The following is a 26304-nucleotide window of genomic DNA, read 5'->3' on the forward strand; positions in this document are numbered from 1 at the left end:
TATCTTTTGATGTTAAGTAATCAACTAAGCGACTGAAACCACATCAAGAAAAAAAAATGATACCACCTAGGTTACATGCTTTCTACGGGAAATAATAAAACCTTGCTATTTTTAGCCAGTAATGTAAGAACTGGAATTTGTGAAAGGAAGATCGAATATACAGTAGAGAAGCGTTGAAGCTGACACCACGCATGTTTTGCAAAAAAACTCTCCCACACTCTCAGCTAAATGTGGCGACATAAAGGTGACAGATTTGGAGAGAAAAAGAAAAAGGGAAAATCAAGTGTTGGAATAGATTAGTGGCAATCAGCAGCAGATCATCAACATGTCTTTTAACTCCAATTAACTGCTCTTTTGTTGATCAAGCTTCCAACAGAGCACATCAATTAATTGACTAGTGTATGATGTTGAGTTATCAGGATGTTGCTCCTCTACAATGAGCATTTATATCAAATAATATTGAATTTTTGATTTTATAAGTGTTTGATATACAAGACAATTCATCAAGCTAGAGAACTCCAATGCTCAAGATTAGTATTGTGATATCAACTGTAAAAAATAATGAAAAAGTGTAACTTCAAAAATATGGATGTTGGGGTGGGTGGGGGACGGTTATTTTGGTATATTGAGAATCTAAGTAGTTTAACCACCATTATAAGCATCAGGCAAGTTTCTGCTTTTGGGTGCAATAGTCAATCCAGGTGCACATTACACCAGCTTTCAAAAGGTTTGTTGCTTGAGTTTCTACTTGAACTCATTTGCATTTCACCAAATGTATCGCTGTCACGAAGCAGCACAATAGATCTTAATGTACTTGAAAAAGTATTCCTTAACATATTTAAGTGCTGTAATCTAGTGCAGTTTGAGTAATACATCCAAAAGTGGGTTTATCACAAAAAACATTTTAAATCAATGTCTGTCCACCACTTGTGAAAATTTACAAAAAAATGCACAGAACTATATCATATTGGTGTCAACTTCAACATTTCTCTACGGTATACCCAATCTCCCTTTAACACATGACCAGTTCCTACATTACCTTCTGAAAATAGGAGGTTTTGTGCTTTGCCACAGAAGCACCATCTGAATGAAATCATGTTCATGTCTCTTCAGTGCTTACATACACCAAAATTAAAACATATTTAACAGCTAGTGAAAACACATCTATTAGTGTTCCTGCATGTCAAAAACCCAGCTTAATTTTAAGATCCTCCTCAGGACAGATGCAATTAGTGGAAATTTACCATGGTGATTAATTTGAGTTGGGCATGGCCGGTTGGTGGGCATAGCTTGTTTTCAGCCGTGTAAGGTTAAGAGAGGACATCAGCTGGAGCACACTGAATAGCACAACGTCAGCGGCAGTATGGCATCTGCTACAATTTATCGCAGAAGAATGTGCCTCGGACACCACTTGATCCTGAAGGTGATATTAAAAGACCCAATTTCACACCCCACATATTAATTCTTGAGTAGTAAGATTTGCTGTATTGTTCAGCAGCGGAGCACTCCATTTCAGAACATGGAGAAAAAACAATTAGGATTAAGTCTGTCCTGAAAAATATACCTCCTGTTTGTAAGTCATGGAGTGATAGAATCCTGCAGCTACGTTCTTCCTTTAACTGAAAGAATGGGGCAAACAGCACATGACCCAAGAAGGAACAATTATAAACAATAAGCACAACTTGTTCAATTTTTGCGCTTTTGTGTCTCTGAACAATTATTTGATAAAGGGAGATGAATTAGTTACACAATTTCACCATTATATAACACCACAGCATACGAGATTAAAATGTCATAGAATCTCTTTGGAACTAAGTCGAACATTTCCCTAATTTCTAATTGGAACTATGTCATAATAGTAATCATACAAGAGTGTTGCAAATTTCAAATAAGCAAATGTGGAAATTGCTTCAATTTGTTTTTAAGCAATATGCGATACCACTTCCTTTCAAAATGAAGATAGTCAACCTAATATATAGAGCCACATTTGCTTTAAAAAATGCGGAGTTGAACAAAGTTGAGAAAGTCGTTATCTTCACTCCTACTGTTCCTGACATTGCATACAGATTATTTTGCACCAAGCTGTACATTTCAGTAATAGCTCCTTTACTCAGCCTAAGCCGAGTTTTCTCATTGGTTAACTCCAAGTAACAATGCATTTACAGAAATGCTTCTTGTTGAGATAGCTGGTTGGCACAGCCAAGTCACCTAACCCTCCAAAGTTCCCTTGCCGCAATTTCCTTCATCTGGCAATACATCCACTGCATATCGAAATGGAAAGTAGGAATAAGTGGGTCTTTTTCAAAGTGGCAGGCAGTGACTAGTTGGGAATATTTTATTTATTAAACAGTAAACATTACAATTGGACAAAACCAAACGGTACAAGCACAAAACCACAACAGTGCAGTTACAAAAGAAAACCAAATTGGTGTTGAACAGTAAACAGGCAGCAACAACACAAGGTCAGCAGCAGGCTGCAACAACGTGCCTGCAATATCCGCATCAAGATGTCCATTTGGCAATCAGCCTCATTCTTGTTTCCAGAAGATGCAGTACGTGGGCAAATATGTGATTATCCACTTCGGATGCAGAAGCAGAATGGCAGAGTATTATTTAAATGGTGATGGATTGGGAAATGTTGACATACGAAGCAACCTAGATGTCCTAATACCAGTCACAGGAAGCAAGCGTGCAGGTAAAGCAAGCAGATAGGAAGGTAAATGGGATGTTGGCCTTCATCACAAAAGGACTCGAGTACTCGTGCAAGGATGTCTTGCTTTGGTGAGACCACATCTGGAGTATTGTGTGCAGTTTGGGGTTTCTAGTCTAAGAAAGGACATACTTTCCATCGAGGGAGTACAGTGATAGCTCACCAGACTGATTCCTGGGATGGCAGGATTGTCACATGAGGAGAGATTGTGTCAACTAGGCTTGTATTCACTGGAATTTGGAAGAATGAGGGGGGATCTAATTGAAATGTATAAACTTCTGACTGGGCAGGAGAGGCTGGATGCAGGGATGATGTTTCCCATGACTGGGAGGAATCAAGAACAAAGGATCACAATCTCAGGCTATAAGATAGATCATTTAGCACTGAGGATGGTGAGCCTGTGGAATTCTCTATCACAGAAGGTTGTGGAGGCCAAGTCACTGAATATATTTGAGAAAGAATCAGGTGAATTTCTAGACGCCAATAGGTGTCAAGAGGTATATGGAGAGTGCTGGAATATGGTGTTGAGATAGAGGATCAGTCATGATCATACTGAATGGTGGAACAGGCTCAATGGGCCGAGTGGCCTACTCATGCTCCTATATGGTTTCCACAAAATCCTCAGCTTTACCTGATTAATACACTTTCTTACAATAGGATTGTATGCACCAATATAGCAACATAGCACAATTCAGGAGTGGTGATGGGGCTATTCAGTATTCACGCACTGAAAATTCAAACCCATTTATTTGCAAAAAAAAGCTTGTTTCAGAAAACAAACCCTAACAACTTTGAGTCACTATCTCTTTCAGAGGATAAGCAGAGGCAGGAAAGATATATTTAACACGTTACACACGATTAATGCAGTTGTTCTGATTGGATTGAAAGCAAGGTGATTGCATGAAAATGTAAGTGTTTGCTTTAAGAAAAAAAAAATAGATGTAACTGGAGACATCTTAGAAGTAACTGCATGGAGCACTGAGGAAATGTTTAGCAGCTTCACCCTTCACCCAGCAAAACTAAGTATGGTGTGAAAGTTAGAGGTAAATTAATGGATGGCTTACCCCTTCCTGATATAGACAAAGGCTACTTAGCGATAAGAAATCTATCCCCAAAACTAGCAGGATTTAGTAGACAATTGTACCCGAATATCTCCCATGACATATCTGCTGCCAGATCGCTGGAAATTGGCTGGTGCTAACTGAGCTCTGGTAACTCTCCCAAGAAGAGGAAGGCATCAGGAGGAAGATACAAGTGATTAATTAGGAGGCAACAAGATACTTCAGGGAAGCATTTTTAACAATTGTAACCTTGTGATGATCGTCTCAGTGGTCACTTTAATGACCACTGATTGTGTCAAGGCCACATTTTCCTGTGAACAGTTGTTCAAGAAGGAAGAAGAATCAGTAAAAACACTACAGATCACATTCATGAGCAATATAATGTGCTTGAAAGAAATTTCACTTTTAAAAAAGTAAGCTGTTTCTTAAACAGGAAAGCTGTGCCTCTTCAGAATATAAATATGGTTTCCTTATTGTTCAAACATTGTAGGAAAATGTCAATGCATTTATAGAAACAAACATACTAAAGAACTTCATCTTTTTTGATGCAACAGGATGGTGGAACATTCAAGGACATTGCAACATGAGAAATCAGTTGCCAATTTCAAAAGAAGGATTAAAAATCCCATGGTATTAAAATTTCAAACCTTTCAACAGCTTCCCTCTTTGCTACGTCTAAAATAGCACAAGTTAATATTTATCTGTCTGAACTCACATCAATGTTTGTTTCCCTCGAGCAGCTTAAGATTTAGTAGATACAACATGATTGTAATTGAACAGCAGGATGTTTCAGTTCTGGGCTAATCACTGAGTGCCATCAGTCACTAATCAGCCAACAGGAAACACACCTCACAGTTAGGTTGGTTTAAATCTCTGTAGGACATTTTTCCTCTTTTAAAAAAAATAAATATCTTTATTGCAAATTTTAAGGAGCAGTATCCAAATTGCCAATTGAAGCAATTTCATGGAGTTTGTTTCCATTTGTAGGATGATAGAAAGCCAACCAATCACAGTTGCGCACTTCTGGAGTCACGAACAAAGTCTTTAACCATTATAAACAATGAAAATTTAATTCATTCAACTATGGAATGCACAAGAATCAATAGCAAATGCAACAAGTCTATTTCATAACTGGAGTAGGAGCGTGATATCATTGTGGTGAAATAACTTGGGTAGGGCCGGGCAGCTCAGAAACATTCTCCAGAGATTAACACCATGCGAAGATGACAAAAAGCATATGGTTTGAATGTTATGCAGAGTAGGAGTATTGTAAATTAACAGCAAAGGACAGATGTGGAGAAGAAGTTAAATAGTGTTTGTTAAAGAACAATGCAAGAAATGTTTTACTCACTGTGTGTTAACATTCTTATTAAGTAAAGTAAGTAAAAGTCGCCATGGTCCCAGGTAACCATAGGTTGCTTTCCCCTTTAACAGGGAGAGCTGACTGGTGGTGATTTAACCTGAAGATCACCACACCAGCTGTCCAGACAAATGAAGTAAACCGGCCCCGTTCTACTATCCATTCCTTTTACTGTTATGTTTAAAGGCCCATTTCATGCATAATTCTTTGGTCAGTAACAGGAAAGCACAGTTGTAAGACCATTGGGAAAAGAACCAGTGGGAGATCAGAAGAAACATATTGTATAATGCAGTGAGCCAATGTGATCGAGAATACATTGGCTGAAAGGGTGGGGGAAGTAGATTGAATAGTTACTTTCAACAGGGAGCTAGATACATCCTAGAATGGTTACAGCTCAGAGGGAAGCCATTCAGCTTGAAGAGGAAAATGTTGCAGTGCCATGGGGAAAGATCAAACAGAAGAGGATTAATTTGTTAACTCTTGCACAGGGACAGGCCTGATGGGCCAAATGGTCTCCTTCTGTGTTGTAAGACTATGATTAATGGGGAAATAAAAATGGGGTAAAGCATTGTTTCAGCAGTCCAAAGATGTGCCGGTTAGGTGGATTGGCTATGCTATATTGTCCCTTAGGGCACGATCTTCCCAAAAGTGAACACAGTACCAGCCTCCCTGAACAGGCGTCGGAATGTGGCGACCGGGGGCTTTTCACAGTAACTTCATTTGAAGCCTACTTGTGACAATAAGCGATTTTCATTTCATTTAATTTCACAGTCCACTAGCGAACGCTTTTAGCCGCGTCAATCCCGGCCCTCACAGTGCCGAGAAACACATGGCTATTCCAGGCTACTCTTGTTGAAAAAGGCGCCTAAATGGGGAACGTGTGGCCAAGGCTGCACATACCCCCATTTTTTTTACAACAGTGAGCTCTGCTCACCAGAACTCTCCGTTGTAGTGAGAGATTGGGATGCCATTTTTAAATGGCGTCCCAATCTTCGAGGCCCACAAAAAAGATCCTTGACCTCCCCACAGCCTGCACACAGCATGGGAGGGTCCCCCACAGTGGGCAACCCTAGCTCAATCACTCACACACACAAATAATGCCAACTTGGCAGTACCCCTGCCAGTACTATCTGGGCACACAGGTGGGAGTCTTCAATCCCCTTTGGAAGACCCCCACAAGTGCCATTCCTTCTGGTCCCCATTTGTCAGGACCAGTACCAACAGCACTCACCCAAGGCCAAGGGATTGAATCCCAAAGCCTCAGGTACCTAGGGAATCTGCACATTAGAGTAAGGCTTACTACCTCGCTCTAATATGCAGATTTGACTAAAACTGATCCCACCCATTGTGGGCAGGATTCTCCTTGCAACGTTTCGCGAGATTGTGTTGAATCTCACGTGGCTTTCTGAACTGGGCGAATCCCGAGAGCGATGTCTCCCGGCTTTCACCGGCCACGCGACAGCACGGCGAGATGTTTTTCCGGCACAGCATGGTCGGAGGATCGCTTAGTGTCCAAGGATGTGTAAATTAGGTGGGGTTACGGGGATAGGCTGGGGAAGTGGGTCTGGGTAGTTGCTCTTGCGGAGCTCTTTGCAGACTCAATGGGCCGCATGACCTCCTTCTGTACTGAGGGATTCTATGATTTCTCGGAATTGTGGTTAAGACCAAGACATTGGACCGATTTAAAAGGATAGCAAGATAATATCTTGGTTTGGTTTGTCTTTCATGAGATCCTTTTACCTAAATATATTCTGAAATGACAGTTGTTTTGGGCAACCTCTCAAATGTGTGGAATCTGAAGAGATGGTATAGGTCAACTAGTACACTCAAAATGAAGAATATAAGAACATAAGAACTAGGAGGAGTAGGACATCTGGCCCCTTGAGCCTGCTCTGCCATTCAATAAGATCATGTCTGATCTTTTTGTGGATTCAGCTCCACTTACCCATCCACTCACCATAACCCTTAATTCCTTTACTGTTCAAAAATCTTGCTATCTTTGTCTTAAAAACATTCAACGAAGGAGCCACAACTACTTTACTAGGCAGGGTATTCCACAGATTCACAACCATTTGGGTGAAGACTTTCCTCCTCAACTCAGTCCTAAATCTGCTCGTCCTTATTATGAGGCTATGCCCCCTCGTTCTAGTTTCACCCTCCAGTGGAAAAATCTGCAGGCTTCTATCTTATCTATTCCCTTCGTAATTTTATACGTTTCTATAAGATTCCCCTCAGTCTTCTAAATTCCAATGAGAATAGTCCCAGTCTACTCAGTCTCTCCTCATAAACCAATCCTGTCAACTCTGGAATTAACTTCGCGAATCTCCTCTGCATCCCCTCCAGTGCCAGTACATCCTCAAGTAAGGAGACCAAAACTGCACACACTACTCCAGATGTGGCCTCATCAGCACCCTTTACAGCTGCAACATAACCTCCCTGTTTTTACTCCATCCCTCCAGCAATGAAGGACAAAAGTCCATTTGCCTTCTTAATTACCTGCTGCACCTGCAAACCAACTTTTTGCGACTCATGCACAAGGACACCCAGGTGCCTCTGCACAACAGCATGCTGCAATTTTTTATCATTTGAATAATAGTCCATTTTGCTGTTATTCCTACCAAAATGGATGACCTCACATTTATCAACATTGAACTCCATCTGCCAGATCCGTGCCCACTCACTTAAACTATCTATATCCCTCTGCAGACTTTCAGTGTCCCCTGTACATTTGGCTCTACCACTCTGTCATCTGCGAACTTTGACAATTGCACTTGGCCCCCAACTCCAATTACTGTCCCAACACTGATTCCTGAGGAACCACTAGCCATTGATCGCCAACCAGAAAAACACCCATTTATCCCCACTCTTTGCTCTCTGTTAGTTCACCAATCCTCTAGCCATGCTAATACATCACCCATAATGCCATGCACCTTAATCTTATGCAGCAGCCTTTTCTGCGGCACCTTGTCGAATGCCTTCTGGAAATCCAGATACACCACATCCATTGATTCCCCGTTGTCCACCGCGCTTATAATGTCCTCAAAGAATTCCAGTAAATTAGTTAAACATGACCTGCCTTTCATGAACCCATGCTGTGTCTGCCCAATGGGACAATTTCTGTCCAGATGTCTCGCTATTTCTTCCTTGATGATAGATCCAAACATTTTCCCCACTACTGAAGCTAAGCTAACCAACATGTAGTTACCCGCCTTTTGTCTACCTCCTTTTTTAAATAGTGGCGTCACATTTGCTGTTTTCCAATCTGCCCCAGAGTGCAGCGACACAGGCCAATTTCTAACTCGTCCAAAATATATCTCTATTTCAGTCTTGGTTGAATTTTAGTCCCTCAAGTTTCTCCAGTGTATTTCTCTGCTGATAATTATCTTAACTTCCTCATTCATACCAGCTCATCAGTTACCCTCTAGTTCTGGTGTACAACTTGTGTCTTCTCTTGTGAAGCCAGACACAAAATATTTGTTCAATGCCTCTGCCATTCCCCATGATAATTTCTCCTGTCTCTGCTTCTAAGTTTACTTTAAGTTCTCTCTTCATATGAACTTGTAAAGGTTCTTGCAATCTGTTTTTATATTCCTGGATTACTCTCATATTTCTGTTTCCTTTCTATTAACATTTGGTGGCCCTTGGTTGGTTTTTAAAATACTCGTCAAACTTATTATTATTCCTTACAAAATTACAGGCCTCTTCTTTTAATTCATTACTCTCTTAACCTCGTTAGTGGTCCAGGGATGGAACTTTCTTGCTGCCACGCCAGGTTCATGAAAATATTTTGAGGCGCGGAGCATCGCAAATGCGTCGCCACCCCAGATTTCGGCGCAAACGGTGATTCTCCGGCAGATCACCGAACGCGAGTTCACCGCAGAATCCCGCCCTGGGTGTCTCACCTGCTGCTTGGAGAGCTGGTTTCTTTTCAGGGGGGGGGGGGGAGACCGATTATCAAGCCAATCAGGCAGTGTGATACCATCGGGAAGCCCTCCCTTGGAATCAGGATCCTGGGGCAGACATCTCGCCCACAAAGAGCTGCAGGCCAATCGGAAGTCAGCAGCTCGTGTGCTCCGCAGCACCATTGTGGTGGTGGTGGCTGCTGCAGTAAAAGCACCCATCAGAGTCCCAGGACCATGGATTGATACAGGCCACAGATACACAGGGCTGGATTCTCCCCTGTCAGTATTCTCCGTTACGCCGGCAGTGCACCCACGCCCAGGGCTTTCCCGATGCTGTGGGACTGCCCACAATGGGAAACCCCATTGGCCGGCTGGCGGGACGGAGAATCCTGCTGCTGGCGGGGGCGCGCCACACCAGAAAACTGCTGCAGGGAGACAGAGAATCCCGCCCACAATTTATTTTGGGAGGGTGGGGAATGGAAAACAGCAAGGGCAAAGGGCTGGCTTCCTGTGGGCCCCCTTCCCTGTCGAATGGTGGAAGTTACATGCAGACTGCACTGTTTTAGCTGCCGTGTACGCCACATGGTGACAGATCCATCTGCAGCTGGGTCAATACCAGCAGGGGTGGGTTGAGGCCCTTAAGTGATCATTAATTGGCCACGTCAGGGTCTTAATAGACAGCAGAGCAGGAAGGTCAACCATGGGCTTTCCCGCCCAGAAATTAATTCTGGCGGAGGTGGGATGGCAGCAGGGTTCCAGTACGCCACCATCCTACTTAATTATGCCCTTCACACCTCCAAGATTCCACCCACAAGCGTTTCCTTGATCTTCCATTGTTTGCTGCAGCTCTTTGTAAAATCTAATGGTGAATATCAAATATTACAGAGGGAATAGCTTATAGTTATTATGTTCCATGATTTTTTTCAAAGAGGTATTGTAAAGATTTCCCCTAGGTACCGCAAGCATCAGAAGCATTTCTGCAGCACTTCAATGCCTGCGCAGTAAGACCCTTATTTGCTTATGTGCTTTGCTGGCACATGGAGCCATTCATGGTTCTGGTTTTGCTGCATGTCCTATGTCTTCAAGGAGTCAGCAGTCCCTTCTTTCTTTTTTGTTCAAAAGATTGGAATGCTTCATTTGCTCAGAATGAGCAATAACTTGTAATCCTCACTTTCTGTTGAAATTGCAATGTATTTATAAGTGGATAAAATTAAAGCACCTTCCACTCTGTGTATGCCAGAGGGTTGTTGATAGTTGAATGAAAAGCTTCATGCACACGGTCGGTGATGCTCTTCACCTTGGGGAAGCCATCAGTGTGGTAAAGTCACTGTCGGTTCTGCGCTGTGCACAATGATGAATATTGAAACAAGGCTCCATTTATATTCCTAACAGAGTCGTGGACAGAAAAATCAGAGAGTGAGTCCAATTAGCTCCCCTATGGAGGACTGAAAGTCGAGGGAGGTAATCAGCTTCACAGCCACTTGTAGTGACTATTGGTGTTTAACTGTCCCTGTAGATTTTTGTGTGTCATGAAACATACAACATTCTCTGGAGCCTAAGCTTCATTGTGTACTGTTCCTTCACCAGTTAGTAACATCCAACTCTATTGCAACATATTAAAGGTCTGTGAACCATGCAGCTCCTAGTACTTCTCACTATCCTGCTGTAACAAAAGTCACTGCACCCATACATTTAAGGCTGAAAATTCTTTTGTAATATTTACTTCTATCGGTTCTAAGTGATATTAATTGGAGTTTAAGTTCAAGGCTCACTTTTAATTTTTATGCTGGTGTTCTCACCTTATACAATGTTGTACGATTATAGTCCTTCACCAACAATTTTATTTTGTGCACTCTTCTGCCAAGACATTTTAGAAGGAATCAACAGTCAATATAGCAGTCCATTACTACTTTCTATTGCTCTTAATGTTCTGTCTAGCACCATTCAACCTCATTTGTTTGCTGCCATTTTCTGGCTATCTGCTAAGAAGTACACAAGGATCACATGTCAGAACATTGTCATAGTATTAAATATCAGCAATACTTTACCCCCTTTTAATGTCTTAATATGATCTCCTATAGTTAGTTTACAATTGAGGTTAGAAATTGGCCTGCATTGTGTCCATTTTTCAGGTATGAGATGGCAGCAAAGCATACTAATTTAGCAGTGGGATAGTCTGTGCCAATCTGTGCAGGTCCTTTTTTCAGGTGCACCATGGCAAGCACCAGAAATAGGAATTAGATCCCTGAAATATGTATATGGTGGGTCTAATATCTGTTGAGGAATGCCAATGAGAAGTTTATTAGTGATCAGCAGGACAGGCTCAGGCCCAGACCAAAATCAACACCTTGGGTTCCATGGCACTTCAATGACATGTTTTTTTAAAAAAACAGTAAATATAATAATATGCAATGAAAGCTTAATTTCAAGAAAAATATTTGCACATCATAAGGGCTTTGTTAACCATAGAATCCCTACAGTGTTGAAGGAGGCCATTCGGCCCATTTGAGCTTGCACTGACCTTCTGAAAGAGCACCCTACCTAGCTCCATTCCCCTGCCCTATCCCTGTAACCCCACCTAACCTGTACATCCCTAGACACTAAGGGGCATTTTTTTTATCATGGCCAATCCACTTAACCTGCATATCTTTGGACTGTGGGAGAAAACCGGAACACCCGGAGGAAACCCACACAGACACGGGGAGCAAGTGCAAACTCCACACAGACAGTGACCAAGACCAGAATTGAACTCAGGTCCCTGGTGCTATGAGGCAGAAGTGCCAACCACTGTGCCACCAAGCTACCCCTTGCAGAGAGATCACAAAATGGCTCAATATTCCATAGAATCCCTACAGTGCAGATGGAGGCCATTCAGCCCATCAAATCTGCACCAACCCTCTGAAAGAGCACACTACCTAGGCCCACTCCCCCACTCGATTCAATATTATGAGTCTGAAGTCAAGTAATGCATGAGATAATGGAATGTTCCTGAATTTGCAATATTTTCAATCATATGTTAAAATGTACTTCTGTGCTCAAAAGACAAAATGTGTGTTCTGTCAGTTGTTGAGGCAACACAGGAAATTGCCTCAGTTGAATTCTGCCAACAGGAGTCAGGAATTCACTTCTCTGTCATTACAAATATGTAAACACACAAAACTCTCACATATCTATTCACTGTGATTCATAAACACACAAAACCCTCACATATCTATTCACTGTGATTCAGTAATAATGTGATAAATTAGTTATGACGAGGGCAATTTGGTCTCCATAATTTAGATCACCCTCACATGCCTTATTAAAGGCAACAGCACACTCTAAGAGATCATAAATGAACTTAACCTGCTGCCATTATTTTCCCTTACACTCTTTTCCTTTCCCTCGCATGGCTGCACATGGAATTATTATTAGCTATAGTTACAGGTTTACTTTGACCAATTGCGTACAGAATAGTAATGAAGCTGCAAGAGAATAACCAATTCTTATTACTGTAGAAGTGTCACATTCCCATGTGTTCTGCGTCTAGGCTCATATTTGCTATGGTTTGAGACTTGTGCAATAACATTAAATAAGCTTAATATGAATAGGTTTTGTACAGCATCTCCTGATTTTTCTAAGAAGCATGTATTCAGATTTTGATAATGAATGAAGTGTGTGTGTTTATATACAAAGGCTTCCTTCATCTCAACCCAAATATTTGGTACTCCACCCTGGTAAAGTTTGAAGAACTAAAATTTTCCTGAGCTGTTATGCAACATGATGAGACAGCCTTCTAAATGCTTTTACTGTGATGGATGTCTGAAACTGTAAGTTATTTTGAGAAGGAAATAAAATGCCATTTAGAACAGCAATATTTGTCCTGCGTCTCATGATGGTGGCAACAAGCTGTATTCCTTTGACAGCACCTTCTAAACCCATAACCTCTACCAGGTAAAAGAAACAAGGGCAACACCACCACCTGCAAGTTCCCCGCCAAATCAGACACCATCCTGACTTGGAAATATATCGCCGTTCTTCCACTGTCGCTGGGCAAAATCCTGGAGCTCCCTTCCTGGCAGCACTGTGGGCGTACCTACACCACATGACACAGCAGCTCAAGAAGATGGCTCACCATCACATTCTCAAGGGCTGTTAGGGATGGGCAATAAATGCTGCCCGAGACAGTGACGCCCACATCCCTTGAACAATTATTTTTATTATTTGTTCATGGGATGTGGGCATCGCAGGCTGTGCCAGCATTTATTGCCCATCGCTAATTGCCCTTGAGGGAACAGTTAAGAGTCAAACACACTGCTGTGGATCTGGAGTCACATATCGGCCAGACCAGGTAAGGATGGCAGATTTCCTTCCCTAAAGGACATTAGTGAACCTGATGTGTTTTTACAACAATCAAAAAATACAGTTGTTCATCCAGCTGCAGCCAATTGGCTTTTGTTTGCATTCCTATCTAACCAATGCCAGCAAGCTATTCATCAATGTGTAGCATATCTGACATGTCCAACCTTATCATCCAGTGTCTGCACACCCATTTTTCCAGCAGGAGTAACTCACTAAAAATCAGGAATGGGGAACCCTGGCTGCTATTAATCTCCCTGCTGAGAACCACCCTGCCAAGATCACCAAATTCAGCACAGGCTACCGGGCAAATCTCAGTCCTAGTTGGTGTAGTTTAGGAACTCCCTCCCTAACAGCACAGTGAGTGTACCTGCACCACATTGACTGCAGCGATTGAAAAAGGCAGCTCAGAGGGACTGTACAGGGAAAGACAAAGGTTACATGTGGAATTTGAACTGCTGACCACGGGTAAGGCAGAGGCACAGTGGAGGAGGGCACAGGGTGTACAGTATGAGTATGGAGAGAAGGCTACTGGCCCACCAATTGAGGAAGAGGGGAGCGGCGAGGGAGATAGGTGGGGTGAGAGATGAGGAGGGAGGGATGGAACGGGGAGCGGAGAGAGTGAACGGGGTGTTCAAGGCATTCTATGAGAGGTTATATAAGGCTCAGCCCCCTGAAGGGAAGGAGGGAATGATGTGTTTCCTGGATCAGCTGGAATTCCCGAAGGTGGAGGAGCAGGAGAGGGCGGGACTGGGAGCACAGATTGAGATGGAGGAGGTGGTAAAGGGGATTGGGAGCATGCAGGCGGGGAAGGCCCTGGGTCCGGATGGATTCCCGGTGGAATTTTACAGGAAATATATGGACCTACTGGCCCCGCTTTTGACGAGAACCTTTAATGAGGCCAGGGAAAGGGGGGAGTTGCCCCCGACTATGTCGGAGGCGACGATATCGCTACTTTTGAAGAAGGAAAAAGACCCGCTGCAGTGTGGGTCCTACAGGCCCATTTCCCTTTTGAACGTAGATGCTAAGCTCCTGGCCAAGGTGATGGCGACGAGGATAGAGGACTGTGTCCCGGGGGTGGTCCACGAGGATCAAACTGGGTTCGTTAAGGGGAGACAGCTGAACACGGACATACAGAGGCTGCTAGGAGTGATGATGATGCCCCCACCAGAGGGGGAGGCGGAGATAATGGTGGCGATGGACGCCGAGAAAGCATTCGACAGAGTGGAGTGGGACTATCTGTGGGAAGTGTTGAGGAGATTTGGTTTTGGAGAAGGGTTTATTGGATGGTTACAGCTGCTATATAGGGCCCCGGTGGCAAGTGTAGTCACGAACAGGCAGAGGTCTGACTGCTTCCGTCTTTATAGAGGGACGAGGCAGGGGTGTCCCCTGTCTCCGTTACTGTTTGCATTGGCAATTGAGCCCCTGACCATAGCACTGAGGGGCTCCAGGAAGTGGTGGGGAGTACTCAGGGGAGGAGAAGAACACCGGGTATCATTGTATGCAGATGATTTATTGCTGTATGTTGCGGACCCAGTGGAGGGGATGCCTGAGATAATGCAGATACTCAGGGAGTTTGGGGAATTCTCGGGGTACAAATTGAATATGGGGAAGAGTGAGTTATTTGTGGTGTATCCGGGGGAGCAGAGCAGGGGAATAGATGATTTACCGCTGAGGAAGGTAACAAGAGATTTCCGGTACTTAGGGATTCAGATAGCCAGGAGTTGGGGAACCTTACATAGGCTTAATCTAACACGATTGGTGGAACAGATGGAGGAGGATTTTAAGAGATGGGACATGATGCCCCTGTCACTGGTGGTTAGGGTGCAGGCGGTCAAAATGGTAGTCCTCCCGAGATTCCTTTTTGTGTTTCAGTGCCTCCCGGTGATGGTCACGAAGGCTTTTTTCAAGAAAATCGAGAAAAGTGTCATGAGTTTGTGTGGGCTGGGAAGACCCCGAGAGTGAGGAGGGGGTTTTTGCAGCGTAGCAGGGATAGGGGGGGACTGGCACTACCGAGCTTAAGTGAGTACTACTGGGCCGCCAATATCTCAATGGTGCGTAGGTGGATGGGAGAAGGGGAGGGAGCGGCGTGGAAGAGATTGGAGATGGCGTCCTGCAAAGGAACCAGCCTACAAGCACTGGCGACGGCGCCGTTGCCGTTCTCCCCGAAGAAATACACCACAAGTCCAGTGGTGGTGGCAACACTGAAAATTTGGGGGCAGTGGAGACGGCATAGGGGAAGGACGGGAGCTTCGGTGCGGTCCCCGATAAGAAATAATCATAGGTTTGTCCCGGGGAGAATAGATGGGGGATTTAGAGCATGGCAGAGAGCTGGGATTGTGCAACTGAGGGATCTGTTCTTAGACGGGACGTTTGCGAGTCTGGGAGCGCTGACGGAAAAATATGGGTTGCCCCAAGGGAATGCATTTCGGTACATGCAACTGAGGGCTTTTGCGAGGCAACAGGTGAGGGAATTCCCGCAGCTCCCGACGCAGGAGATTCAGGATAGAGTGATCTCAGGGACATGGGTGGGGGATGGTAGAGTGTCGGATATATACAGGGAAATGAGGGACAAGGGGGAGATCATGGTGGATGAGCTGAAGGGAAAATGGGAAGAAGAGCTGGGGGAAGAGATTGAAGAGGGGCTGTGGGCAGATGCCCTACGTAGGGTAAACTCTTCGTCCTCGTGCGCAAGGCTTAGCCTGATACAATTCAAGGTTTTGCACAGGGCGCATATGACCGGAGCAAGGCTCAGTAAATTTTTCGGGGTAGAGGATAGGTGTGGGAGATGCTCGAGAAGCCCAGCAAACCACACCCACATGTTTTGGTCATGCCCGGCACTGCAGGAGTTCTGGGTGGGGGTGGCGAATGTGCTTTCGAAGGTGGTGAGGGTCCGGGTCGAGCCAAGCTGGGGGTTGGCTATATTTGGGGTTGCAGAAGAGCCGGGAGTGCAGGAGGCGAGAGAGGCTGATGTTTTGGCCTTTGCGTCCCTAGTAGCCCGGCGAAGGATATTGCTTATGTGGAAGGAAGCCAAACCCCCGGGCGTGGAGACCTGGATAAACGACATGGCAGGGTTTATAAAACTAGAACGGATAAAGTTTGCACTAAGGGGTTCGGCTCAAGGGTTCACCAGGCGGTGGCAACCATTCATTAACTACCTTGCAGAACGATAAAGGAAATGGGAAGGTAACAGCAGCAACCCAGGGGGGAGGGCTCGGGTGGGTCCTCAGGGGTGTTTTTGTACAGATATTTGTACTTGGTTATGTATATTGGATTGTTTGATTTTATTATTTGGGAGAGTTATTATTTATGTTATGGCAGTTGCCATTTAGTTTATATATTATTTATTTATTTGTTAAAAACGGTCACTGTTATTTATATTGCTTTATTGTTGTAAAAAGGGAAAAACCTTTGTACTGTTTGTTTTGGCGGAAAAATTTGAATAAAATATATTTTTTTTAAAAAGAAAAAGGCAGCTCACCACCACCTCTTCAAGAGCAATAAATGCTGGCCAAGTTAGCGAGTCTCACATTCTGCGAAATATTTTTTTTTAAAAGCACCAGCTCACCTGTTGCTTTAAACCGACTGAGCACTTGAAGCCTTTGCAAACAGCAGCGTTTATGTTAAAAAATACACCCACGCTTTCTGCAGCTTTGCATTTCCAACTTTATTCTACAGTAGCATACCAACAGCAATATAATGTTGATACTACCTTGCTTTGGACACTTGCTCCGTCCAGGAATTTACAACATATCTCCCTTAGCAGGAAACGGGAAAGTATATATCCAGCAATGAGGATAGACGCAGAATGAGAGCTCATATTTAACTGGGGTCGCATACATAGGATAAGACACAACTTCAATGTGCGACAACATACTGAGTGAGAATTAAGCTGGATACTAAAGCACGGTATGCTCAGAATGTCAATCTTAGCAGCAAAATAAATCACTCATTTCTATAGAAACAGAAGGAAAATATCGTCAATGCTTTTCCGTTATCGACATTTATATGGATTTATTTTCTATTATCAGGGGCTGGTTTAGCACAGGGCTAAATCGCTGGCTTTGAAAGCAGACCACGGCAGGCCAGCAGCACGGTTCAATTCCCGTAACAGCCTCCCCAAACAGGCGCCAGAATGTGGCGACTAGGGGCTTTTCACAGTAACTTCATTTGAAGCCTACTTGTGACAATAAGCGATTTTCATTTCATTTCATTTCATTTATCAAATCTTCTCTATCAATTTATTTCAAGCTATTTCCATGTATTTTTGACTGCAATGATAGGACTCTACCTGGCAGGTCTGAAACACCTGTGTGCTCAACACACTCCATGGCCAATATCGGAAGTTCAAAAATGTTATGTCGTTTAATTGCCAGGTGCAATTCAAAGAGCGAAGAAGAAAATGGCAAAGTTTCATATTGAAGGGAGCGGGATTTGTGATTCTTAATTTCGCACTCAATTCCAATCATAGGTATGCTGGGAAAAGATTCACCAAAATATGCATTTATCACTGCCAATTCATTACTTCGCTCCATTAAACAAGCAGCCCTCTCGTGTGGAGTATGGTCTAGCCTGTAAATTGTACAGAGGAGAGTTTAAAAGAGAAATAACGACATGCAGTGTAAATGAGGTCACCACAAGCGACCCCGCTCTTTTCACACGAGGACCGATATTGGCAGTAACAAACTAAATGGAATTGACAAGAAACGGAAAGAGCAGCGTGTAGACAGTGCCCCCCGGGCAATGGAAAGTGACACAGATCTCGAGAGAGGCTTTCTGCAACATTGCTGCCAATTTCACCTTACCTCCATTTCTCCCCCCGCCCAGGAGTTCTTTCAAAGAAAGTGACCTCTGTTTGTAGCTGATCCCAGCGAGATAGCGCTCTTGTTCTCCCGTCTCAGATCACAAAGTCATGCTCTGGGATAGCACACATGCTAGCCAGCCTCACAGCTTCATACATCCCGATGACACAACTCTTGTGGTCAGAGGCTGATCTGGACCCAGCAAAGTCTAACCATCAGACACAAGGGGCGGGGGCTCTGGAGGGTGTAAAGTCAAATTGAAAGTCCAAGCAGCTTGGTTCTGTTCACATTCCCGGAATCTGCAAATATTGCATTGTGTTTATAATATGACCCAGAGCTTTAATTTCAGTCGGCCGTCCGCACAATGCATTAACCAGTAACGATGCAGTTGGAGAACCCTTTCCTCGAACAGACAGCCAGCCACTGGCTTCCTCTGAACAGCGTGTGTATGTCACATTCTTTGCGAGGCGTTCCTCTTGGCAGCCGACTGAGAAAAAAAAAGTGGCTCCGGTTTGTGCATTTTGGTCAAACGTTTCTCCCAACAGTTACGACACGCTCGGTGATTAATGCAACGATTAAGTAAATAAAATTAAAAGTTTTAGTGTTTCAAAAAATATTTTCGACCTTGCCTGATAATGTCAGCTATATGAGTACGCCTCTGGAGTTAGGAATACATTGTTTATTAACACTGTTTACAACATTAATATTTACAGTCGTGTTTTGGAGCCAATTTGGTGTGTGGTGTTCCCTGCATAGGTCACTTATATCCTAAACTCCCGAAAAAGACAAATAAGCTACGGTGTAACGTTTAATGCCAGATTTTTTTTTCTGAAGAGTTTAATTCCTTTACATGGTATTTCACTGTGCTTTCGAGCACTTCCTTTTTTCGTGTTTGACATGAGGAGGTCGGTTGTTTTGTTGCTGGAAGGAAGCCATTGAACGGAAACCAGTCAGCTTTCAGGCGAGTGAAGGAAACGCGCTACAATGAAGATAACATCAGCAAATTGAAATGACCTATACGCAGGGCCTGTCAGACTATGGTCAGTGCTTAATAAGTGGTGCAGCCTAACAGTATATTACAGTCAGGGTTATACAGATTCATGAAAAAGGTCGCTGGAAAATGAGGCCAGAGTATATTAAAGTAGACCTAGAATTAAGCCCCAATTAGAAAGAAAGATAAATCATGGGACTGCAATCTTTTTTTCAATGGGGGGGGGATTTTTGTCCTTGTTGTTCCAGCTTCATTTTGGGTTTCTGTTTCTCAGCTGCACATCGTGGTGGTGTTTGTTCCCTCTGGGCAGCTCAGAATGTTTACGTTTCTTCTGATGTGTGGCTCAGTTTGGAAGCCACAAGCTAAAGTGAACAGCTTTAAACAGCAGCTGATATTTCCGCCTTAAACATCAGAGCTTCACAGGGACATTCAAATGACACGTGACACCGAGTCACATCACGAGATGTTAGATGGCCAGAAGGGTAAACAGGTCGGTTCTGAGGAGCATCTTAATGTAAGAAAGCAAGGTGGAGAGCTGGAGAGGTGTGGGGAGGGTATTTCAGAGTGTAGGGCCAAAGCAATTGAAACAAATCTATTCCGTCATTCCACAGCATAACAGGATAAGGGGAGGGGGCAATTGCTGTAATGTGGTCAAGAGAACTTACTTGACCAACATGTACGCCGTCCAACTGAGAAGAAGGCTTTGCTGGATCTCGTGTTGTGGAATAAGGTGGGACAAGCAGAGTGTCTGTGGGGAACACTTGGATAAGAGTGATCATCATACATAAGATGAAATGAAATGAAAATCGCTTATTGTCACAAGTAGGTTTCAAATTAAGTTACTGTGAAAAGCCCCTAGTCGCCACATTCCGGTGCCTGTTCGGGAGGCTGGTACTGTGTTCCCTTTTGAACATAGAACATATGTCGGCTTTTCATCCCCTGCAGACAATGGATATTGGAATTAAACCAGCAATGGTGGCCTTGCTGCTGGTCGCCGCAGCCCTGGGGGCTGCCCTGCGGCTGTACGAGCTGAAGCTGCTCGAGGAGGAAGACAAAGCTGCAGCAGCGGAGCGTGCAGCAGCAGAGTGGGCAGCAGTGGAGCGTGCCACAGAGGCAGGTGGCAGCCGCCCAGGTTGGAGAGCCGACCGGCCAACAGGCCGAGGAGGAGAAGGTGACAAGGAGGAATCGCATGAGGCCTCGTGTGTACCGGCACCACCTGTCATTCGAAGGCTTGCCGGACCGGGCTGCCATCGAAGACTCCGGCTGAGCAGAGAGGCAGTACGACATATCTGCCAGATCATGGCACACCTGGCAGCGTGGAGGTATGGGGGTGGACACCACTCCTGGTGTCCATCAAGGTGACGGTCACCCTGAACTTTTACGCTTTGGAGTCCTTCCAGGCGCTGAGAGGGGTCCTGTCAGGGATCTCACAGAGCTTGGTGCACAGATGCATCCGTACCATCACAGAGGCCCTATATGTCCAGGCGGCTCAATACAGCGACATCAATGTAGACCTAGCCCACCAGAATGCCCGAGCAGCAGTGTTCGCGCCATTGCCGGGATGCCCCAGGTCCAGGCATTGATTGACGGAATGCATATCATCCTACGAGCACCTGCAGATAACAGGCCGCTCTATACCAACTGAAAGGGGTTCCACTTGATGAATGTGCAACTGATATGTGACCATCAGCTGTGCATCATACACCACTACAATTGTCAGGTGGCTCTGGAACATGGTCGCCAGTGAGGCGGCAACCCTGTCCTGGGCCTCGGACAGGACCCCACTCAGCGCCTGCACAGAATCCCTCAGGCCTTGGTCATACTGATCCATAGCCTAAACCATCACCCCCAATGCCTCCACCGCGGTCCCCTCCTGTCTTCTCCCATGCGGTGTTGGCCTGGGTGGCACGCTTCGCTGGCACCACCTCCTGCTCCTGCAAGTGGTTGGACTTCTCCAACTGCACGTGCAGGTGCTGGACGCTCACCGACAACCTGTCATGTAGTCCCTGACTCTGCGACTGCATCTCCACTATGGATGGGACTGTCTGTTCCTGAAGCTCGAGACACATCTGGACAGCAGCTAGTTCCTCAGGTCGGCCCGCCCTCCGACCAACCGCCACTTCCACCTGCTGTACCAGATCAGCTGGGAGATGCACACCAGATAGTGTCCCAGGAGCCTCTTCACTAACATTCCTAACCGAGGGGATTGTCTCTGGGATGCTGGAGACAGCAGTGATGGAAAATCAGTGTCATCCTCCAACCCGAGCTCCAGGGTCTCCTGAGTCTCGGGCCGAGGGCTGGTGTCCGAGCTGTTCTCAGCATTGGTGCCTGGCTCACAGAGGGCTAAGGGCGGGGGACCCGCTCCATCCCCAGCATGACACAAGACAAGCCACATGGTTAAACCGGGGGCCGGGGTGGGTGACGTGTAGGTGGGCATGTGGGTGGGAGTGGGGGGGGGGGTGGTGTGGGGGTGCGGGTGGTGTAGGGTGAGCGGTGGGGTATTGTAGGGTGAGGGTGATGTGGAGGTGAGGGTGGTGTTAAGGTGAGGATGGTGCGGGGGTGAGGGTGGTATAGGGTGAGGGCGGGGTGGGGGTGAGGATGGGGGTGGTGTTGGGGGGGTTGGCACACTTGTCATGGGGAACTGCAATTAAGTGGGGTCTCACTTCCTCACCCTTGGGCGAGCTCCACCTCGGCAACCTCCCTTTCCTCCGGGCCGCCAACCACATGCAAGGCCCTCTGTTCGGCCATGGTGAGGGGCCGCAGGTCTGGCGGTCCCCCTCCTGTTTTCTCCCGCTCCTGGTGGTTATGGGCTGGGTAACAGAAAACTACAGTGTTAGACAGTCCAACTCATGCAGCTCATGGGGCGGTCAGCTGGCGGCCTCAGTGGCCAGGGCACCCTGCCATGGCGGCCGGTATGGGTGCTGGCATGTGGGGCAGGGTGGGGATTTGGCCGCCCACCGGATGGAGGGGGGGGGGGGGGTAGGGTTACGGGTGTGTGGTTAGGGTTAGTGCCAGGGGCTGGCCGCCCTGAGGAAATTGTGCAGTTTCTTCCGGCACTGCTGGCCGGTCTGGTGGGTGTTGCTGGTGGCGTTGACCACCTCTGCCCAGGCATGACGTACGGCAGCAGCTGGCAGCCTCCTTCCCAGGCCAGGGTACAAGGTCATCCTCCTTCCCTTCACGGTGTCCAGGAGTGTCTCCAGCTCGGCATCGGTGAAACAGGATGCCACTCTCCTTGCTGCCATCTTGTTGGCTGGGTTGGTGTGTATGGGGAGTGAAATGTGTATATGTGGCTGCAGCTTGTCAGCCTCCTGAGTGTCAATCTCAGACCTGGCGAATCTGGCACCTTTTCTCATTTGAATCAATTGTGTTCCACATGGTGCCGGTGCTAGCCCCTCAACAGCAGCAGAATCGGTCCAGGTGCGGCGACAGATTTGCTGTTGTGAAAGTCCACGAATTCTGCGTTGGGGTCAACATTTAGTCTCAGAAACGGAGAATCCAGCCGTTTGCTTTTTTTGCCTAACCTCCTTTAACCCACGCTGACCATTTCCTCATCACCTAGTTTTACCATCTCACCAGAGCCAGGCCTCGCTCCAGTCTAGCACTATTCTATTTTTGGTCATCTCATCCTCCAGAAGGGACTGCACTTCCTCCTCATATTGTGTCAGGATTTCCATGTGTGGTATTCCACTGCATGTACAAACTCGCTTGCGGGCATTGTGGGTTCACTTCTCCTGAAAAGATTTGACACGGAGCTAGCATCATAAATCTCAAACAGGGGCAGCACGGTGGTGCAAGTGGTTAGCACGGTTACCTCAAGGCGCTGAGGTCCCAGGTTCGATCCTGGCTCTGGGTCACTGTCCGTGTGGAGTTTGCACATTCTCCCCGTGTTTGCGTGGGTTTCGCCCCACAACCCAAAAGATGTGTAGGGTAGGTGGATTGGCCACGCTAAATTGCCCCTTAATTGGAAAAAAAAATAATTCGGTACTCTAATTTAAAAAAAAAGTCTCAAACAGTCACAGGTCACATCCCAACCCCATTAGCAAATCAGCACATGGCCGACTGAAGCCAATGCTCAGGTGTCAAAAGTTCATTCTATCAATCAATCACTGTTTACATTTATGCTTGCTTGGAATGCATCATGGTTTAGGATAGATGTGCACTTGCGGAAACATGTAACTTTGGAGGAGCAGAGTCCCACAAATACTTACAGCATTCATTTGCCATACCTGTATCACACTGGACCAATATTGCTCATATTGATTCCAAACTCATCCTTGCCAACCTCAAGAGGTAATTGAACCAATTGTGGCACTGGGACCATGTCCGCCTAACCATCTTCACACTGCCCAACTCCTCGGCCACCTCCTCCACACAGCACAAGTCTATCTGGAATCCCTCCTCCTCCTCCCACCACTCAGAATGAGCTAGACACATCTCCCCTAGAGGTCATGGAGGAGGGCACCAAGGCAGCTTTTCTGTACCTGAGGGCAGCTTTGCCCCTTCTGGAGCACCTCTCCTCAGGCTCTGATGGTGCAGACATCTATGGAATGAAACATAAAATCAATCTACATCTCGTCCATAGAATTCCTACAGTGCCGAAGGAGGCCATTCGGCCCATCAAGCCTGCACCAGCTCTCCAAAAGAACCCTCTACGTAGGCCCATTCCCCCATCCTCACCCCGTAACCCCACACATTGATCATGGCCAATCCACCTAACCTACACAGCTTTAGCACAAAACAGAAAATACTGGACAATCTGAGCAGGTCTGACACCATCTGCGGAGAGAGAATAGAGCTAACGTTTCGAGTCTGGATGACTCTTTGTCAAAGTTGGAGAGAACTGGAAATAGTGTCAGACTTATACTGTTGGGGGGGCTGGGTGCGTGGAGCAGTGGAGCTGGATAGGGGGCCAGTGATAGGTGGAGATTGACAAAGATGTCCTGGACAGAAAGACAAAAGGACACTTAAGGTTAAGAAGGGTGCTTATAATGGCACATAACGAGATTAGAATGTGTTCATGGCAGAACAAACATAAGCAGGTGTCAAAGGACAACTAAGAACAGGAAACAGATTGCCCAAGTGGGGTGGGATGGGGGGACGATGGTGTGGGGAAAAACAGGTCGATGGAAGGAATGAAAATAAATTGATAGAAATAAAAATGGGGTGAAGGTGAAGGAGAGAGTTCAGTCTTTGGGCTGTGGGAGGAAACCGGAGCACCCGAAGGAAACCCACACAGACACGGGGAGAACATGCAAACGCCACACAGCTACACAAGGCTGAAATCGAATCCAGGTCCCTGGTGTTGTGAGGTAGCAGCGCTAACCACTGTGCCACCATGCCGCCAATGCCTAATGCTGGTCGACTTGTTGATTTAATAAAATTTGGACAATGGAGAAGCTTCAGATGTCTGGCAGACAAAAGCTCTAATTAAAGTGGACTTATCTGGATAGACTACAAAAGAGAAAATCCCTCACTGCACAAAACTTCCTGCTCCCCTTGTATCAAACGATGGGTCACCTGGCACTGTCCCATGCCTAGAGGCCCTTTAAAGGGATGACCGTGATTTAGTTCCGGGTCATGCCCTCCAGCCTCAGACTGCATATCCCGCCCAGTACACATGGGGTGGGATATGGAATCTGCCGCCAGTGTGGGATCGTATTTTTCACCCTTTAGTGTGAGATACAATATGACCACAGGGTTTTGGATCTCTGATTCATTCTAAGACCTGTGGATACCCTTCCCGCTCTTAAACTTTACTTATTCTTAAAATCCTTAGGCTGTTAAAACCCTAATTGAAGTCCCGTAATCACTAGTACCTTGTTTGTGTTCCTTCCCTTTTATGCTTTTCAAACTTAGTGAGGACCTACACCATGGGCTTTGACGTTTCACAATTGAAAAAGTGTACAGATTGTGCACACACAAAGCCGTTTAATAATATGAAGAAGAAACCACTTCATGGCAATCCAGTCCTGACAGAAGAAATGAGCGAAGGAAAAAACACATCCTGTGCTGGGTATAAAATTGTTTTCAAAATCCAGATCATGTACTGGAAGGATAATAACAGAGGCTGGTGCAGCAAACATTGACTCTTCCAGAAAACTGCATGATATCTTCTTCAGAGTGACATAATACCTCTCACTAATATGTTTCCTCTCGTTGTCGAATTTGTGGCCAGTGCTACAATCGTCTCATGGGGTTCAGCTAAATTTGACTTTCACGCACAATCTTATCAAATGCTTTCTGAAGCTTTAGGCAAACAATATCATAGGAAATTCCACTGCATACTTTATCTTAGTTTGACAGAACTAATTTTCCTTGTCCAACTCCACGCTGGCTATTTGTTTTATCAAGTCATTTCCAAGAGATATCTGCAAGTATTGAGGAGAGTGTAGAGAAGAGCTACAAAATTAACTCCAAATATAAGGGTGAATGGGCGGCATGGTGGCACAGTGGTTGTCACTGCTGCCTCACAACACCAGGGTCCCAGGTTCAATTTCAGCATTGGATCACTGTGTGGAGTTTGTACATTCTCCCGGTGTCTGCATGGGTTTCCTCTGGGTGCTCTGGTTTCCTCCCACAGTCCAAAGTTCTGCGAGTTAGATGGATTGGCCCATCTAAATTGCCCCTTAGTGTCCAGGGATGTGCAGGTTAGGTTATGGTGTTACGGGGATAGGGCAGGGTGGACGGGTAAGTCGACCTAGGTCGGCTGCTCTTTCAAGGGGTCGGTGCAGACTTGATGGGCTGAATTGCCTCATTCTTCACTGTAGGGATTCTATGAGTAATGAAAAAAAAAGGTTTTAAAAACTCAGCTGGATTCTCCATTATTGGGACTATGTCCCCAGGCCGGCATCAAAACCGTGGAGTTTTACTCCTGAGAATCCTGGAAAAAAGGGACACGAATTCATAGCCCTGCAGGGGGCTAACAGGGACCTGGAATAAATCTCGCAGCTTTTGCTGGAGATACGGGCCTCCGCACGTCCGGGTCAGAGGCTGCGAATGTGCATGGCGGCGGCCTCCAGCGGTCATGCCGTGCTCCATGGCGGATTCGGACTGCGGAGCCAAACCCAAGAAAGAGACCCCCGAACGGCCGCGCCCCCGACCCTCAAACCCCGCACAATCATTCCCCGGCTGCCTAGAAAG

At 45.7% G+C, this 26304-nt stretch overlaps 1 protein-coding gene across 2 annotated transcripts in view; it reads right to left on the reverse strand.

Annotated features, from left to right (window-relative positions):
* Window positions 1-18600, reverse strand: part of LOC140427861 (capZ-interacting protein-like) — an 82717-nt gene extending 64117 nt beyond the window's left edge. The window contains exon 1 of one of the 2 annotated variants that reach the window (XM_072513664.1): window positions 18177-18600. Coding sequence is in view for 1 of the 2 variants with exons in the window: in XM_072513663.1 (XP_072369764.1) it covers window positions 18177-18182 (6 nt within the window). In the remaining variant the exon portion in view is untranslated. The remainder of the gene's footprint in view (window positions 1-18176) is intronic. The other variant, XM_072513663.1, reaches the window with a different exon arrangement.
* Between the last annotated feature and the right edge of the window lie 7704 nt (window positions 18601-26304).

This window comes from Scyliorhinus torazame, chromosome 8 (assembly GCF_047496885.1).
Source record: "Scyliorhinus torazame isolate Kashiwa2021f chromosome 8, sScyTor2.1, whole genome shotgun sequence".
NCBI lineage: Eukaryota > Metazoa > Chordata > Chondrichthyes > Carcharhiniformes > Scyliorhinidae > Scyliorhinus > Scyliorhinus torazame.